Source organism: Leucopleurus acutus (assembly GCF_964270905.1).
Source record: "Leucopleurus acutus genome assembly, chromosome: 3".
In the NCBI taxonomy this organism is placed as follows: Eukaryota; Metazoa; Chordata; class Mammalia; order Artiodactyla; family Delphinidae; genus Leucopleurus; species Leucopleurus acutus.
In genome coordinates, this window is record NC_139145.1 from 75,469,934 (window position 1) to 75,488,327 (window position 18,394).

At 40.1% G+C, this 18,394-nt stretch overlaps 1 protein-coding gene across 1 annotated transcript in view; it reads right to left on the bottom strand.

Annotated features, from left to right (window-relative positions):
• SNCAIP (synuclein alpha interacting protein) overlaps nt 1-18,394 on the bottom strand; it is a gene marked incomplete at both ends in the record, with an annotated part of 80,692 nt that overhangs the window by 30,875 nt on the left and 31,423 nt on the right. Inside the window, 3 exons of the mRNA XM_082837209.1 lie at nt 837-950; nt 6,590-6,769; nt 8,429-9,297. Of these exons, the coding sequence (XP_082693335.1) occupies nt 837-950; nt 6,590-6,769; nt 8,429-9,297 (1,163 nt within the window). The remainder of the gene's footprint in view (nt 1-836; nt 951-6,589; nt 6,770-8,428; nt 9,298-18,394) is intronic.

An 18,394-nucleotide genomic window follows, 5' to 3' on the forward strand; every position in this document is an offset into this window, starting at 1 on the left:
ATCTATTTTAATACAGTGCTGACTTTATTTATATTTTTTTAAGACGGAGATTGGCATTTTGTGGTTCCAATTTTTTTTAAAAAGATAATTTATACTCACCCTTCTCAAAGGGAGTTAGTGATGATTTTTTACTGCATACACTGGACTGTGATCTGTGTACATCAGTTACTCACACTGGGATTTCCTAACGCAGAAACTGGTTGTAACTGAGACTCATTTAGTTAGTGTGATTGCTTATCTTTAATGGATGGAGACTTCCTCAATTAATGCCATACCAAAGATTTTCTTCTTAATTTTGGTTTCAAGAAAATCTATCATTTTTCCTTTTGACAAAATTTAAATTTGTTTATTGTAGGAAATTTGGAAAAAAGTGAAAAATATAAGAAAGAAAATAAAAGCCACCTATAATTCTACCCTGAGTGATAATTACTATAAAAACAAGTCGTAAAAAAAAAAAAAAAACAAGTCGTGACATAGTTTTTTCTAGTTTTATTATCTATTTCTCTTTCTCTCTCTCCAAAATTCAAAGTTGGTACCAAATTACAGGAACAGTTTTGTATCATACATTTTAATTCAATATTATATAATGAATATTTTTCTGTAAAATTCCATCATATGGATGTTGCTTCATCATTTATCCAATATCCTATCTGGAATATTTAGGTTGTTTAAAACATTTCTTTCATATAAAAAATACTGCAATGAATATCACGGCTTATACATCTTTGAATACATTTTTGATGATTTTTTATGTTTGGATTTTGATGGACTAAAAATTTAAAGAGAGATAGATTACATAGCATGCAAATAGAAGATAATTAAAAATTTCTTCATACCTGGCCGAAGCAACCTGCGTAATGAATAAGGCTTGGAAAATCCTTAGAACAACTCAATTCAGCAATGGCTTCTGTTTCACTCACCATCCAGCGTACGCACTCCAACTGACCATTCTAGATTAAAAAGAAAAAAAAAAAGAAATTTAAGGTAATTCAGGTTTGAAAAAATACCTCACAGGTGGTAATTTTACCAAGGGAAAAAAATCACATGAATTTTGGCTTTTATATCTGGCTTAATTCATTTACAATAAATGTATATCACCTATTATATTTCTGAACAGTAATTGTGACTCGAAATCAACTGCATAATTTTTACTTAATACATTTTCATAATTTCATCAGTTATTTTAAAATCAACTTATTGAGGTATAATTTGCGAACTATAAAATATACTCTTTTTAAAGTACAGTTTCATGAATTTTGACAAATATATTCTCTTGTTAACTACAACTCCAGTCAAGATGTAGAACATTTCCACCGCATGCCCACGTTTCTAGTACTCCTTTGCTCTCATACCCCTCCCCTTTGCCCAGGCGACCACTATGATTCCTATCACAGCAGAATAGAGTATGTACTCTTTTGCATCTGGCTTCTTTCACCCAACATAATCCTTCTGAGATTCACCCAAGCTAGTGCTTGGAGATAGTTTATTCCTTTTTATTGCTGAGAAGTATTCCATTGTATAAATATACCACAATTTGTTTATCCATTAACTCTGCTTTTTCTCTTGATAAGTTAGCATGTTAGGAGTCCAAAATAAAGAAAAGGAAAATAATCCCGTTACACTGGCTCAAATGCTACTTTCACTGAAGCCTTCTCTGATTTCCTGCCCACAGTAGCCCTGTTCTCCTGTGCTCGGATCCCACACTGTGCAAACCAGGAAGGCAGTCATGACATATGTAACCTAGTGATTAAGACCCAGACTTTGGAATGGATTTAAACCCTTAATCCACCACTTAGTTACGAGACTTTGAACAACTTACCTCATCTCTCTGATACTCAATTTTCTCATCTATGAAATAGCAGGGGTTAGTAGCAGCTACCTCATGGAGTTACTGTAAAGATCAAATGAGGCGATGCATGTCAGCTTACTAAGCACATAATACGTCACCTTACACTGTATTAGAATGCTCTCTTAGATCCTCACAATAACTCCATAAGACAAATGAGACATTCAACTGCATTCCTGGTTTGCATGGTGTGGGAACTTAGCACAGGAGAAAAGAACTACTGTGGGCATGAAGTCAGGGAAGCCTATTCTAAAAACAAGACAGGGCGGGTAATCTGCTCATTCTTCATTTACTCCTATTTGGATAATGGAATTTCAAGTAGTCAACTTCCATCTATTCACCCGCAGAATAGTTCTCTCTGATTGGGGCATCTAGCATGATCAGGTGTGTGCTGAATAGCTTCCAGGTGCCCCATTCAGATCTATCTCCTCCTGTTTCTGCCCTCCTTTCTGCCCAGGGAGGCTGATCTGTATGTGTTGGCTCCCTTGCCCCCTGGCTTCTGACTGGGTTTGGCTAATGGAAAGCAGTAACAGGAGACCAGGAAAAAAGAGTGAGTTTGAGGTCCCCCTTATTCTCAACTCCCCCTTTATGGAGGTGCCACTGGTCGGCTGAGTCCTGCCACCAGTCAAAGGTCAAAAGTCAGCAGTTCTACTCAACCCTCTCTATCTCAAGGTCCTTCCCCTGCCCTTTCAGGCTCTGGGTTGGTAACTGTGCTCTGGTTGTTAGTGACCCCAATATACTGCACTTTCCTTCACGGGCTCCCTACACCCTATCCACCCACCCTCCTTTTGTATATAAAAATTCATTACAGACTTTCCTTAAATTACACAATTTGAGCATGCAGTGTTCCTTAGGAGAATTTAAAAAACCCCACTGACACAACGTGCTTCATTCCGTCTGAATAAAGAAAGGTGTAGGAACCATACTGAGCGTCTATGAGGCAAGACAATTTACATCAATGGATATTTACACAGAACACAAAAATATGAGGCAATAGTTCTGATTTTAGTAATTTGAGTCTTCTCTCTCTTTCTCTCTCTCTCTCTCTTTTTTGGTCAGTCTAACTAAAGGCTTGCTAATTTTTAAAAATCTTTTTATGAGACCAAATTTAGTTTTGCTGATTTTCTCTATTATTTTTCTATTCTCTATTTCATTTATTTTTGCTTGAAAAAATTTTAATTTTTCTTCCTTCTGCTTGCTTTGAATTTAGTTTGCTTTATTTTTCTAGTTTCTTGAGGTAGATTAGGCCAATAATTTGAGATCTTCCTCCTCCTCCTCGTCCTCCTCCTTCTTTTTTTAATTTATTTTTTATTTTTATTTTTATTTTTTTTGCAGTACGCGGGCTTCTCACTGCTGTGGCCTCTCCCATTGTGGAGCACAGGCTCCGGACGCGCAGGCTCAGCGGCCATGGCTCACGGGCCCAGCTGCTCCGCGGCATGCGGGATCCTCCCGGACCGGGGCACGAACCCGTGTCCCCTGCATCGTCAGGTGGACTCTCAACCACTGTGCCACCAGGGAAGCCCCTCCTCCTTCTTTTTTAAACATATGCATTTACAACTATAAATTTCCCTCTAAGCATTGCTTTAGCTGCATGCTTAAATGTTGGTATGTTGCATGTTCATTCATCTCTAAATATCTTACAATTTCTGTTGTAATTTCTCTTTTGATACAATTATTATTTTGAGGTGTAATTCTATATACTTGTGAATATCTTAAATTGCCTTCTGTTATTAATACCTAATTGTATTTCTTTATGGTGGAAGGACATACTTTGTATGATTTTAATCCTTTTAAATTTATTGAGATCTGTCTTATGACCTAACATATGGTCTATCATGGAGACTATTTCATGTGCACTTGAGAAAAATGCATATTCTGCTGCTGTTGGGGAGAATGTTCTGTTAGATGTGTGTTAGGTTTAGTTACTCACGGAAATGTTTAAACAAATAAAATGTTGCTAGAGAGGGAAAAGGAAATATTATATCACTACTATGAGTTTGAAAGCAGTATCACTTGCCATTATTAGAAATACCAAGAAAACAAAAAATGTTAGTAGATTCTAGTGGGAGATTTTTGCCTGCTGAAGTCCCTGAGCCTTGGGTCACTCACTGTATGTTAAAAAGGAATATCAGTAGGTTATATGTTTTCTCACCAGACCAGCATTTTGTCTTTGGGCTTACTCAGAAATAAAAAGAGAATCAAGGTTATTTCATTCCAAATCCATTTAGATTCTAAAGTAATTTCTTGTGCTGGCTCCATTTTAGAAAACAGACTGTTCTCACCTTTTAGAAATCTTTCTTTACAATTATTTTGCTTAACTGTTGCCAAAGGGCACTTAATAATGCCTGTTGAACTCCCACAGTATCTAGTGTTGGGTCCCCAGAAAGCACTCAATAAAGTCTGCATGTAGCTGGCAAGAACTTATGATGTTCCATATTTAAGGAGTTTAACAGTGTGGGGAGATGTTCTTAAGCCTTGGTATGACTTCAGAGCCCCTTTTCTAATGTAATCTTTTTATTTGATATCTTGTCTCTGACTCTGCTTCCTGTCAGCCAACACATATTATCTGAGCAACTTCTGCCCATTTGTACCAAGTTTGTTTTCTTTAATGACAGCAGGGTTCTCAGAACTGTGCTTAAGGAGGTGAAATACCACCAGTTAGTTACTAGTGTTCAAAACAGGGTCCTAAAATGGAAGAATGATGACTTCTTAGCACTCCCTCAATTTCATCAATGTCCATCACAATACACTAATGGACTGAGGCAGGACATGTGTCAGGACAGACGGCCAAAGAGGGTGGCATATATTATAAAATATTTGTATTTACTGCTTTTGTAAATTCTAGACTAAACAAAGGAGTAAAAGAATACCTCCAGTTCTCAGATCATTGTCCAGAAGTAAAGTATGAAAAGCCCGAGACTGCAAAACTCTAAGAGCTTTTGAGTCCTGTGGGCTTGATGTATGTTCTTCATTGAAGCAAAAAAAATTTTATTGTTTGAGTTTGCATGCTGATTGTATGATGGGGATCCTATGTTGACTGGAGCAGTTTAAGAATGAATTAACACTTAATATGGATACCATAGAAGGAGTTTACCCAGGGTTGGCTTAATGACCACTAAATTTCTTATGTACTTTCCTACTCTGAAGATCCTTACCCTATCAGAACAAGCACTCGGGCATATAAATTAACAAAAACATTTCATCCAACTATGTAGTTAGGATACATTCAAAATGCACCATTAATCAGGAAAACTAATGAGAACTGTATTTTATAAATACTAAAATGGCAAGGCGAATGTCAACAATCACTGGCATTGCAAGAATATTTTAGTCATAACTGACACATGCCCACTGATTACCAAACCCAACTCCTGCCTTCCTACAGAATTCCGACATGGGACTAGATCCTGAATTCGCCATCCTGCACTTGTATTACTGATAATTTACCTGCCTTATCCACCAGGCTATCAGTTCCTTAAGAAAAGGGACTATGTCTCATTTAAATTTGTTTTGCCAGCAGCTTAACACAGTACCTGGTGGACTCGTACACATTGCTGAACTCCACCATGCTTGACTTTGACTTCACATTTCATTTCTCTTTCTTCTTGATAGCTGCCTGCAGTTCACCTCTTAATCTGACATAGCATCACTTACAACTAAAGGAAAATGATATTCGCTGGGGTCATGGATTTCTTATTTGATCAAAAAAGCTAATCACTGAGTAACATTAAATAAAACAGAAAACAACTTTTTAATCTTTGCTGAATGATAAATAAATGGAAGACACAAAAATTCAGATTTGCATAAGAGGTATACTGGGGAAGGAAACTGCTTGTTTTTCAAATATAACACGTTCTTCAGGGAATTCACAAGCAGACTTCTTTAACTAGCAAGTTCCCCGAGTAAATTTCAGTATAATTCCATTTATAAAAATTATGATTATTCAGCTTTTAGAAGACGTAACTATTAAGTAAAGTAAAGTACATATGCAGAAGCACAAGATGTATTATATTTCCCTAAACTGCACTTCTGGCTTATTAATAAATGTGACTGAATTCCACATTTATTTACCAAAGATCTTAAAAGTAATTTTAGTTTAATAGTTAACCTTCTAGTGATGTGTTATATTTCACAGAGGCACTCGTTGCAGTGCTATAAAAGACCATGTTTTCCTGCACCACAGTTTCTAGGTTTTAACTCTATCCCAGTTGGCATTAATTTGTGGAGTTTTTGACAGATAACATACTGTACTCTGCAAGAGCCAAACGCAAACTCGGCACTGATATTCTAAACAACTCCTGATACCGCAGACGTTTAAACTTGAGATGTAATCCATTAGAAGTCCACTTTATTGTCTGAAATACTTCTGAGTGCTAGCATCCTTTATAATACACCTTTTCCTCATTTGTCTTGCTCATTATACTCACATTAGGAAAAAATGAAACAGTCTCACACAGATCCAGGGGTGGTTAAGAATAACAGAAATTCTCAGAACGGCAACAGATCATTTTCCTTTCTCTTTATTAGCTGATTTGAAGCTTACCCTAAATTGGAATATAGTCTCGAAATCTCAAAGCAGCTAGTGACTGAAATGATTAACCTTTTAAATACAATAGGTTCATTTGCTGTTTGCTTGGTATATCACTCTTCTCTCCCACCATTCTAACACTGAAACTTACTAGGAATCTTCAAAGACAGAAACCCAACTTTTAGCTGTGGAGGGCCCGGCCCCCAACCAGTCACCTTGATGGCCAGGCCCGCTGGAGTCAACTTCTCCACATTTCGCTCGTTGAGGCAATCTTCTCCCATCAAAGACGTGAGATGCTGCAGACATTCTGCATGTCCCTGTGCTGCGGCAATGTGTAAGAGATTGTTTCCGCTTTCATCATGAATTTTGTCTAGATTGTCGGCAGCTAGGTGTGGCTGGACACAGAGTGAGAGGAGAAAACTTAAGTCAATAAATCACAAGGAGATGCTATGGAGGTCTTGCTCTGGGCACTGGGAAGAAGAGATGAGCTTCCAGAAGCTCTTGTGGCAGCCATGGGGCTCTAATAAGTCAGAACTCCTTGCAATTAATTCTAATGATTTTCAATGACATTTTTGTTATACTGCACTTTAGAACATGAATGCTCAAGTGACTTATCTTCATGGGAGACATGTGACAGACAGGAGTCAGCAAGTCTGTAGCGGTTCCAAGCTGGCTTTCTAACAACTGCGATGACACTTAACGGTAACTGGCAGCTTCCCTGTCTGTCTCCTCTACTCCTGCTAAGTTCTGAGGGCCAGGCTGTGTTTTATTCCCTGTTGTAGGTTCGTTAAATGAATGAGCTACCTGTCTTAACCATCTGCATTGCCTTGAACTGTGGAGAGCTGGCTTTGACGGCAAGCTACGTGATGAGTGCTGCAGACAATGCTCCCACGGGTACCTCTAGACACTTTCATCCCTAAACAAACTCCTGGGGCATCTGGAGGCTACCTGGCCTTTGGTTCCTTCACCTCTAGTGAAGTTCAGTCCCCTGAGTATAAACTCGTTGATAAAGACTGGGTAAAACGGAGAGGTCTTATCACTTGGGAAACATGAAAACACGGGAAAGACAAAAGAAAGGAATGAACCAAGGAGAAATAGAGAGGAAGAGCCAGGAGAAATGGAAAAGACATCTTCAGGAGATGAAAAACATATTACCTTACTTTGTAAAACTGTTCAATCATATCATCCTATTGTAACACTAAGATGTGTGATAACAGACCAAGCACATTATACTTATCTACTCACGGCTCTACCCTAAGTAGAATCACACTGCCAAGATGTGATGATTTTCTTGAATGAGACTTTAATTAACACCACAGTGTCAGCTCAGGCTTACTACTGTTTGATCCAAGTCTGGAAGCCAGGAAAGAACAACGTAGGCAGATGGAATGTGACTGCAGTTTAGTTTTCTCTGAGCCTAAGCAGAACAGACTTTCCTTACATCATATAACTTTGTGTCTAGAGTCTTTGGAAAAGCTACTTCATTCTCCCTAGACATGCAGACCTGGAACTAAAAAAAACTCCATGTGGGTCAGAGGGCAGTCAAGCTCTAGGGTAAGTTTCTATCTGCAAATGCTTTCAAACATCCTGGTCCAAGTCTTCTGAATAATGATCAGGATAAAACAGAAGACCCTCTGTTCATGTATCTGGCAGGTCCCCCATCAGCAAGGAACTGACATCCCCACAAATAACTGAGTGAGAGCATTGGGAACCATTTGAAAAGCAAAAGAGAAAGACATTAAGATTCATATGAAAGAAAGTGCTGAGCTTTTTTCGTTTTGTTTTTGTTTTAGACTCTGTGTCCTTATTCCAGTTGAATTCAGGCAAAGTTCAAGTGAAATAACACTCCCCTCTATAGCCAATTGTTTTTCCTTGTGCTAACCACCTAACTTATAATTTTAAAACTCAAAAGTCACAGCTCCCAACCAAAGCCACAAGTAGAGATTGAACAAAACTTAGAACAAAACCATTATCGTTCTGTAACTAATGAATGGAGCTGATAAAACTGGAGTCTCTAGCTTGTTATTATGTATACGGAATTACTCCATACTTACCAGGAGAGATATCTGCCCTTCTTTAACGATGTTCAGGATGCTTTTTACTTTTTTCAGGTACTCACTCCTTTCTTCTGGGCCTTGGGAGCTGGTCCAGTTCATGCCACCGACCTGCTCCTCTAGTTTGGGCTCTGGTGCTGAGGACTGCAGATGGAAGGCCCTGAGCTGGCAGTCTGGCATGGCCTTGTCAACTTTCCGACCATGAGGCTCACTAAAGGTCTTATTTGGGAAGTCCTTACTCTGGTTTTCAGGCTCATATGCAGAGCCACATTTAACCAGAGGAGGAGAACTCTCGGATTCTTCAGTGGAGAGCTTCTGCTGGTCACGGACGACAGAGGATGTTTTTCTCAAGTGAGGGCTTTTCACAGGAGAGAGAACACAAAATGGTGTCATGTTGGACAGTGAGTTCTCAGCATTTCCTGTAGAACAGGCTTTGCTAGAAAGGCCATTGATGCTTGTGCATAAACCCAAAATTCTTTTTTCTGAAGTCACCTTGGCAAAAGAGGCAAGCTGTTGACTGGACTTAATGTAAGGCACATCCAGAATCTCATCCATGTCGAGGTCATAATGCTCCAGTTCACCCAGCAAGGGGCTGGGCTCCGTGCTCTTACTTGGAGGGCTGCTCTCTCCATCTCTGGGGCTGAGCTCCTCAGGTTGGGGGCCTGGGTCAGAATCACCCCCTTTCTGGTACTCTGCCTTCTGGTTCTTTTGGTCATCACTTTCATTGTTCTCCAGAGTCTCTGGCTGATGTTTCAGTGGGGACACTCGCTTCACTGGGCGGAACTTACTGTATACATCGGCGATTCCCGTGGGCTTCTGTGTGTTTGTGATAAGAGTTGAGACACTGCAATTCCAGCTAGAGCTAGAAACTGTTTTAAGATAAATGAAAAGAGGGAACTATTAAAAACTCTTTTAAAATAAATTAAAATAGGGGACTATCTGAAACACTGAAAATAGCGTGGCCATGCAGGCAGACATGGTCCACTCAAGTAATGCTCAAAGGAAGCCCGGGACAAATTAAGGACGAAGCTCAAAGGGGACGAATTAAGAGAGAACGCATATCATAAAACAAACGGTTCATACTTACCATTGAAAAGCAGTCAATGATAAAAGAAAGTTATGACATATTGGCTCAAAATTATTCAAGTAGTAATAATAGTGAAGGCAGACAGCTAAAGAAAACAAACCCAGACAGACACTCAGGTTTATTCCCTGGGCGGTGGCACCTCCTTGATAGTATTTTGATACTTGCCATCACCCTGAAAAAGAGAATTGGAGGACAGGATCCTTTGTGTTAAACGAACTTCCAAACTAATCCAGGGGGAGAAGGAATGTACGCGCATATGTGCACACGTGCACGGGTATACTCTGAAAGCTTATGACGACGTCTCAGAGAAAGAAGGGATGAATGGCTTAATACTGGGCAAACTTAAACTCATACCTATTGGGTGATTCCCTAGGTGATTTGTTAGGTGGATTAGGGAAAGAACAGGAAGGAATGAAGTGGTCAGGACTGACTGGACCATAAGCCATGGTTGAGTTCATCCCACCACAGGCTGAGTATTCCAGTCAACCATCACTCACGGGCATTTGACAGTACCTTCTGGCATATGACACAGCAACATAACGCACCAGCTTCACACGGGAACGTGCTCTTTAAGAGTCACTGCTGCCCTTGGTCATTTGGAAAGAGGAGAAGGAAGGTGCAAAGGGAGGGTGAAGTAGGCAGACTATTTGTTTTTCTTCTCATTTCTTGCAAAGTTTAGATGAAGACTGTATAGTCTGCGTCCGAGTGCCTGGCTGAGACGGAGTGTAACGGGAGGTGAAAGGTAAGCACCACCTCCTCCTGCAGTGCGGCGGCCTCATGTGACCGGCTGCCCCTTCCTCCCTCAGCCTCGATGACACCACCTCCTCTCTGGGACACTCCCTTGACTGCGAAGATGACCCCGCACTCTTGGTAGCTTGCAGCCCACCAGTTTACAGATTCCTACTCCCTTCCCACTGAGGTTACACCATCCCCCATCAAAGGGGTGAGGTTTCAGGACATGCCCTCTAACTAGGCATCTCCCATCGCTCTCTCCTCTTCTGCAACAACAGCAGGTGGGAAGTATTTAACCCCAAAGCATGTGGTTGTGTCTGTTCTTTGCTATGGAGCACAACCAAAAAGTAAAGGAGCTAAGACGAGGGTGTACTCAGGTCTGTAACTTCTGCAACAGTCCCTGGCTACCATTGATTCTTGGGGTGAAAGCAGGATATAAATTATGAAAAGTTCCCCAAATTTAGACCCTTGGTCATTCTTCATCCTACTGCTATGTGTTCCAAAAGGATTCATATAAGTTCTGGAACCAAAATAAGGAGGTGAGAGTGAGTGTTCTAAGCCTAAATGCTATGTACCTATTTATTGGTGGGTGAGTTCTTTACTCCAAATGGCCCACAATTTTGCTTGTGGTTTCAGAGGGTCTGCACGAAGCGGTCCTTCTCTGAGGACTTTTGGGAATCTAAGAGAATACTCTGAGCTGTGGAGGGAGGCCTGGATTCTGTCCAGTAAGAAACAGGTATTAACAGAGAATGTTCCAGAAGGGAAGGAAGGTGTCTAGATGCTCTTAAGCTGCTGCTTCTCTTGCCTTCTGCTGGCTCTGGTTCTCAGTTGTATACAGTACTTGGCACAGAGCAGACAATTAACAAGTGCTAGTATTTGAATTTGAATCTCACTTTGTCCAACGCATTACATTTCTTTTTAAATGCCCAAAGAGTATCCTTCTCAGGGATTTACGGCTTAATTTCACAGGGGACAAAAGTCCTGTTAATAAACTCAGAGGAGTGGTAATCACCAATGAGAGCTAGATTTTCTAGTTATTTATGAAATGTAAATAGGCAAAGGCAAAGACTAATTCCTGTTGTTCCATTATAAATTTAAAAGTCTTTCTATCCTTTATATGTCCCTTTCTCCCTCAAAATGTAAAGCTAAAAAACATTAAGGCCTGCCAGAAATTTCTGCCAAGTCTTTCTCTCTTCCTTTCAAGAATATATGGTTACTTACTTATTTAAACCAACAGAAAAATAGTGGACACAGAGTTTATAAATGTAAATATGCCTTAAATTTTATCCATCAATTTTCTGAAAACCTTAAAATAGAGTAGGAAAAAAATATATATATTTCTTAACATTTCTGAGATAAATATATATTATTAGGGATAGTATTTGCTGGTATTTTCCAATTACCTTCAATTTTTTGGAAACTTCTTGATAATGTGCATCTCAGAATGCAATAAAAAATTTTAAAGCCACATAACTTAGTGGGCCAATACAACGAGAGCATTGTATCAATATATTTATGTATCGTATAAGGTCGTGGGTTCAAAGGGCTACTCTTTTATGTTGGCTTTATTTACATGTGAAATTTTTTCCAAGTGATACAGGGAAATGGATACCATATGTTTCCCAGCTGTTTTGTTCTGACAGGAGCCATTAAGAATGCTCTATGGAAATGAATTCTGTCTGAGTCTTATGAAAACACTTCTTTCCACAGAAGAGCCTAGAAACTGAAGAAGGGGCATCAACATTAGGCTGGTTGTCCTCCTTATTCAAACTTATCACTCTTTTTTAGGCTGAGAGGGAAATCTGTGCTTTCCAGTCTGTGTCTTGACTACCTGGAAAAAAATCCCAGTTATGAAAAGTGGATTAGATAACAGTTTTTTGTGAGAATGCTCTAATTTATTACTATATCATATACCTGTCTGAGGAGAAGGACAATTATATATATATATATATATATATATGATAAAACGCAATTAGTTTATTTCTCCTAAGCTGGGAAAATGGGTATTTTAAGTACAACACAAGTAAAAGGGTCCTTAATGACAGGCAAGATTTTCACTTCCGATTCTGTAAGTCTACCAAAAATTCCACTTATACTGTTGTTCTACCCCGATCCCATGAAACACTTCTTATAATGCATGGAAACAAAGATCAGACTAACTAGGGCTTATAGGAAGATTTTGAGGCTCAAGTTGTTTCCTGGAAATCATGAATAAATACTTCACATGTTAAACTTTAAATCCCAGAAAATTTTATCGATTATTTTATGAGATCTTGACAAGCTCTGTGAGAAGAGTCTGTGTCTAATTTACCTCTCTATCCGTCAAAGCACCCAGCAAATTGCTTTACATGAGTAGGTTCTCAGTGACTTTTTTGGGTGAGTGGATTCATTTTTAACATCTCATGAACATAAACATGCCCAATATACCTTAAACCTGTCTACCTGATTATGGCACAAAGTTTCTAAAATGGTCAGTAGGTAAATGGCAACGCATTCGAGGCTGATTTGTAGACCACAGTTCCCTCTTCCAATCTAACTGGCATTTGGAATGTCTCTGATCTCCAGCAGGGTATTTCCAGTTGCCTGCTGACCATCCACAGGTCACCATTTATTCAACAAGCATTTAATGTGAGCCTGGGATGTGCACGTTATGTGTAACAGGTAGCATGCTCTGATCCAGGGGTCTTATCACCCCTACCCTCACCTGCTTCTTGCCTTCCCCCTCCTCATCCAAAACACACACACACACACACACATATGCGCACACACACACACACGCATATGCACACACACGCTCTACTCTGTCTTCCTTAAACGTATTCCTCATATACCTGGCCTGAATCACATGACCATGTATGCAGCCTCCCAAGCAATCCATCTCCAAGGCATCCCTGCCCCTCATCCCTTAGGTACCAACTCCTTAGCCTGATCCTAAATCCTTCTTTAATCTGGTCCCTCTATTCATCTTATTATACTGACTAGACCCTTCCACAGTCCCTGCAGGGTTTCTTTTCTTCTTTGGTTTCCCTTTTGATCCTGAGTCATCCCCTCTTCAGATAAGTCTGATTTTGTCACTTCTTAGTTCAAAAACCTTGAAGAGGCCTTGTACTGCCTAAAACAATATTTCCCCCTATGTGGGACACATACCCCTGCAGTATCTAAGGTGGTGCACAGGAACCATAAATCCCCCTGACTCAGAGAGTAAGCAAGCTATATACCTTTCAACTCTTTCTTCCTCTTAATTAATTTAAGGACTCTCAGTTTGGTGCTACAGTGACTTTAACTACTCTCCCAAACTTACAAACTCCCTTCAGAATAATGAAACTGTGGGCCTTTAGCTCAGAGACTTTCATAAGCAAAGAGTTAGCAGAAATGCTTTATTTTCATCACATTCATTTTAACGATGTCCTTGAATTTACTGCAAGTGACATTGATTTTTTACTTACAACACTGACATAAAGTTTCTTCCAAAAACAAATATGCTTAAAAGTAAATGGTTTTAGAAAAATAAGTTAAAAATAAGTACAAGTGGTTTACAGGTCAAACAAAAATAAGTTAAAAATAAGTTAAAAATAAGTACAAGTGGTTTACAGGTCAAACAAAAATAAGAGAGGTTGTGGAAATAATACTTAAACAACTAAGCTTTGGGAAACCCTGACTTTCAGGATAGTACCTAAATTCTTTATCATGGTAGCTATCAGCTCTTTTATTTATTTTCTAATTTATCTTCTCATCTCAGCACCACCATTCCCACGTCACTAATTTTTCTCTGCATTTCCATCGCTAAACTCTCCCGCTTCTGGATACCCCAGGTCCTTCCTTCTCTTCTCCTGCCTTTGGGCAAGTTCGCCCTCTCCTACGACACCTTTGCTGCCTTCTCTGCCTGAGATGGAAGCTCATCTGCCAGGATTCCCCTCAGGTGTTCCTCCTTGGTGCATTTCCTCTGACTTTCCCAGGGAATCGTTGTCCTTTGCTTCTCAGTGTCCTGAGATACATCTGCCCATACCTAGAGTCACGCATTTATAAAGCTCTGTTTCAACAATTCACTCATACATCTGTCTCACCTTTCTCTCTTGAGAGTCCCTCAAGGGCAAAGATGGCTCGTGAACCTCCTTGTGTTTATAACCAGCCCTCTGTCTAGCACAGCATCTCACAGATATTGGGGCTCAAGGGCTAAACCTTTTAAAGAATAAATGAATGAAGGGGGAGGGAGGGAGCAAGAGGGGGGAAGAAGGAACAAAGGAATATGCTAGACCAAAGATGCAATGTATACGAAATACATAAGAGTCTTGTCACAATGAGTCACTCTCGCCACATTTTGGACACACTGAGTGTGTTGACTATTTCAAAGACAGTCTTGGTAAAGCTATTGAAGATGTGCTGCATATTAAAGTATTTTCATGTATTTCCTAAGTTCTAAGCCAAAACGCCTTCATCTGTAAAATAAAGGGGTTAGACACATGATTGCTAAGACCTGACCCACCTCTAAATTTCTATGACTGTATGGAATGTCTACAAATAACAGGGCTCTTTATTCTGAATGACTCACTATGAAACACTATAATTCTTCTGGATCCATGTATTTCAACAGATCCTCACAAATTTATAATTATGAGGCTAAGCTGATTGCTGACACAGAACAACTCTTTGGCTCTTGGGACTGATACATTAGTATTTTCATAGGAAGATAATGTACAGTTTGCTATTGCAACGGTGGATCCAATTTTCAAGACTGAACGGCAGTGCTGGCTCCCAAAATGCCTATTTTACTTCTAAATATGGAGTTTTGTGTCCACATTAGAAAATTAGCTTTAGACATCAAGAAGAGGAAGAAAAGGATGTGTCTTTAGGATAAAATACTGTTTTCCTACTATTTATCGTTAGAAGTGAAAGGAATACTATTTTCCTTGAGAAACAAAATGGTCAGCTGTAGCTGTTAATTGCCTTAAAATGTACACAACAATGAACTTCACATCTACAGCTGCTGGAAACCCAGGCACCTTCAAGGACATGACTTCTAAGTCCTCCAGGATTCCATTTCCTTCCATTTTTATACCTAAGAGAGGGACGTTGTGAAAGATTAGGAGGGTCAATGCTAGAGTCAAGAGTTTCCTTAATCCGATGTAAATGAAACACTTCAGGTTCTAAGGCGTGGTGACAGGTATACTTATCTCATGACAACAAGAAGACGGGTATGGAGCCTGAGTGAAGACTACTTGCTGGGTGCTCTTCTGTACCACCCTTGGAGAATAGATTGGAACCTGATCCAAGAAAGGGTTGGGTTAACTCTGAATCTGGGGTACTGTGTCAGGCCGTGATGTTGGGAAGAGCCAGTGGGTGTGAGAAATGTTCCCATGGAGTTGTTTGCTCATCCCTTTCACTGGTGTCACAGACCCTTTATTGACGGTGTTGTGAGGCTGAAGGGCAAGTACAGAGGACTTTCTTATAAAAATATCAACCAATGATTTATTCACATTGAGATGTTAAAATATTACTGGAAAAGATTCATTGATGTGGTTCTAAACTTCCTAAGTGGCTACTGATATAAAGCAGCGGTAGAAAGTCAGATTTCCCAGTTTCCCAATTTCCTAATTTCCCAAGTTTCCTAATTCCCAGCCCAACCCAGAACTGTTAAGACCTGCTCTCATCACTTTGTACCCCATCTGCACCCATTTCTTTATTGTGTAAAAACTCACAGAAATACTCAAAAGCCCTTACTACCTTGGGTAGAAAAGATACTTCTTCACCAAAGACGCATGTTCTATCATGAAATCAGACTCAGTATTTTGACAACTTTAAACCTTTGGGCCTTGAAAGTATGGTTCCCATAGAAGACAAATGAGTGATTCTGAAGAAAGCACATGGTTTCAGAGTTATTCTGTCACCTAAAAAGCATGCTGACCTTCACTCTGACATCAGCAAAACCTCTTGAGTGGATTAAGTCTCACATCCACTCCAGGCCCATTACCAGATTTCCTTTCTGTTTTTTCCTCTCTCAGTGCTGAATTAGAGAGAGATACGCATCCAAGGATGGTGCAGAGGCTCATCAAGCAGAGAAGTGTGGAACCAGGGGAGAACTTGCTCAGTGTGGTTTCTGGAAAGTGCAGAATCACGCTTACCAGTTTTAACTGAAGGTGGCAATGTTCTACAGCGCTGATCTGTCAAGGGCAGGAAACACCAAGACACTGCTCCTTGCTAAGGGAACAAGAGGCAGATGGGGGAGGTTTGAAAAATCCCTATCCTCTACCCTCTACTAGCCAGCTCCAACAGATGGCTCCCAGAATGCCGTCAGTAAAATGTTTCTTTTCCTCCTCGATGTGAAGTCAGGTATCCACATTAGGAATACAACTTTAGACACAAGAAGAGTACAGGGGGTATATATCTTTAGGGTGCATGAGTGTTTTTTTTTTTTTTTTTTACGAAACATTAAATGAATTCTATTTTCCAGAAACAAAGTGGTAAGTGTATGAAACCTAGTCCCACTTTGAGAGGGACGCGCCTCAAGGTCTGGAGGGGAGGAGAAATGGGAGGAAGAACTAGCCCAGCCTGCAGCCTCCTCTTCCTCTGGGCAGCCCTGTGGGGTCCACCCAAGCAAGCTGGTGGCCGGGTGGAGTTCTCCGTTACAGGCTGCAGAGAGGACAGGGCAGGTGCAGGGACGCAGCAAAGTGCAGATAGAGGCCCCTGCAGGACAGAGCCTGGCAGAGCCGCGCTGCCTCCTTTCCTACTGCCGTTCGGTACACGCTTCTCAGGCACTGTTACAAACAATGAAAGAGACCAAAACACTTATGTGTGTTTTAAAAGTTCCTCCAAATGCTATTTATTAATTAGAATTTTCCTAAAATGTCCTCCATCATTAAAATTATGAATACAATATATGTGCATAAAACTTCCTATGTTTCTGACCACAAGTCAAGTGTATGATGTCACTAGACGTTTTTACAACAACTCCGGAGGATGGATGAGCAGTGCTTCCGTATTCTCACTTGAAAATAAATGCGAACTGAGGGAGTTTCAAGTGTTATGTGGAAAATTACATACTATGCTGACTGCTCAACCAGGATTGAGTTCCCTGACTCCAACTTTCTCTCCATAACACCGCAGAACTGCCTTATCAAAATTAAAATTATTCCCTAAACATGCAATTCACATTTTCTCTATTTGGGTCACATGTAGGCAATGGAATTCCAGAAACCAGTAGTAAAACCTGGTTGTACTCATTTCAGATTCATTTTAAGCTAAATCCCAAACTGTACTCTCTGCCGAGATTTTGGTAACCACTGACTATGAAGTAACATTAGGAAAATGGTTTTTAATAACAACTTTTCTTAGAAACAGTTGAGTGGAAGAATTTCCCTACTTTGTTTATCTTTAGCGGCATCAGCCTAAATTTAGAGTCATCTTATCACAGAAAATTTGTTCTGATTTCAGGTGCCAATTCTTTCAACTGGTTAAAGGTGGCAATTCCTTTCCAATATAAGCAAGACATATAGGAATACAACAGAGCTTGTTCAGAAGTGTTAAAGTAATTGGCAGAATGCTAAAAGACTCTTACAGGGTCCACTCATTCCACAAACATCTGCTGAATGTTCTCTGTGCACATGGCTGTAGGGGTACAGAGGGGAATGAAATAGACATAATCACCGTCCTTATGGGGCAAGCAGATAGTCAAGCAAGTATACAGATGAATGAGAAATTATAAAATGCAGAGTGCTTTGATGGAAACAAGTAGGGTCCTGGAATAGAGAACAGCTGAGAAGCCTTACCATGGAGATGACATGTAAGCCAAGACCTGAGGATGAGAAGAAGACAGTTATGAGGATCCGGGGGAAAATACAAGAGAAAAGACGATTCTGTGAGGATATGGGTAGAAGGAAGCCCATTCTCAAATGCCTAACGCAGGAGAGAATCTGGCAGGTTCCATAGTTCTTCTATCTAGAGCAGAGTGAGCTAGGGTGAGGGAGATCAAAGATGAAGTTGGGGGAGGCTGTCAGGGGCCAACTCACTTGAGGGTTTTATGGACCACAGAAAGGAGTTTGGGTTATATTTTAAGTGAAATGGGGTATTCTTAGGGGGGCTTCACAGAGAATGAAATGCTCTGCTTTACATTTAAAAATATATCTTTGTGCCTCCTCTGGGGGAAATACGGG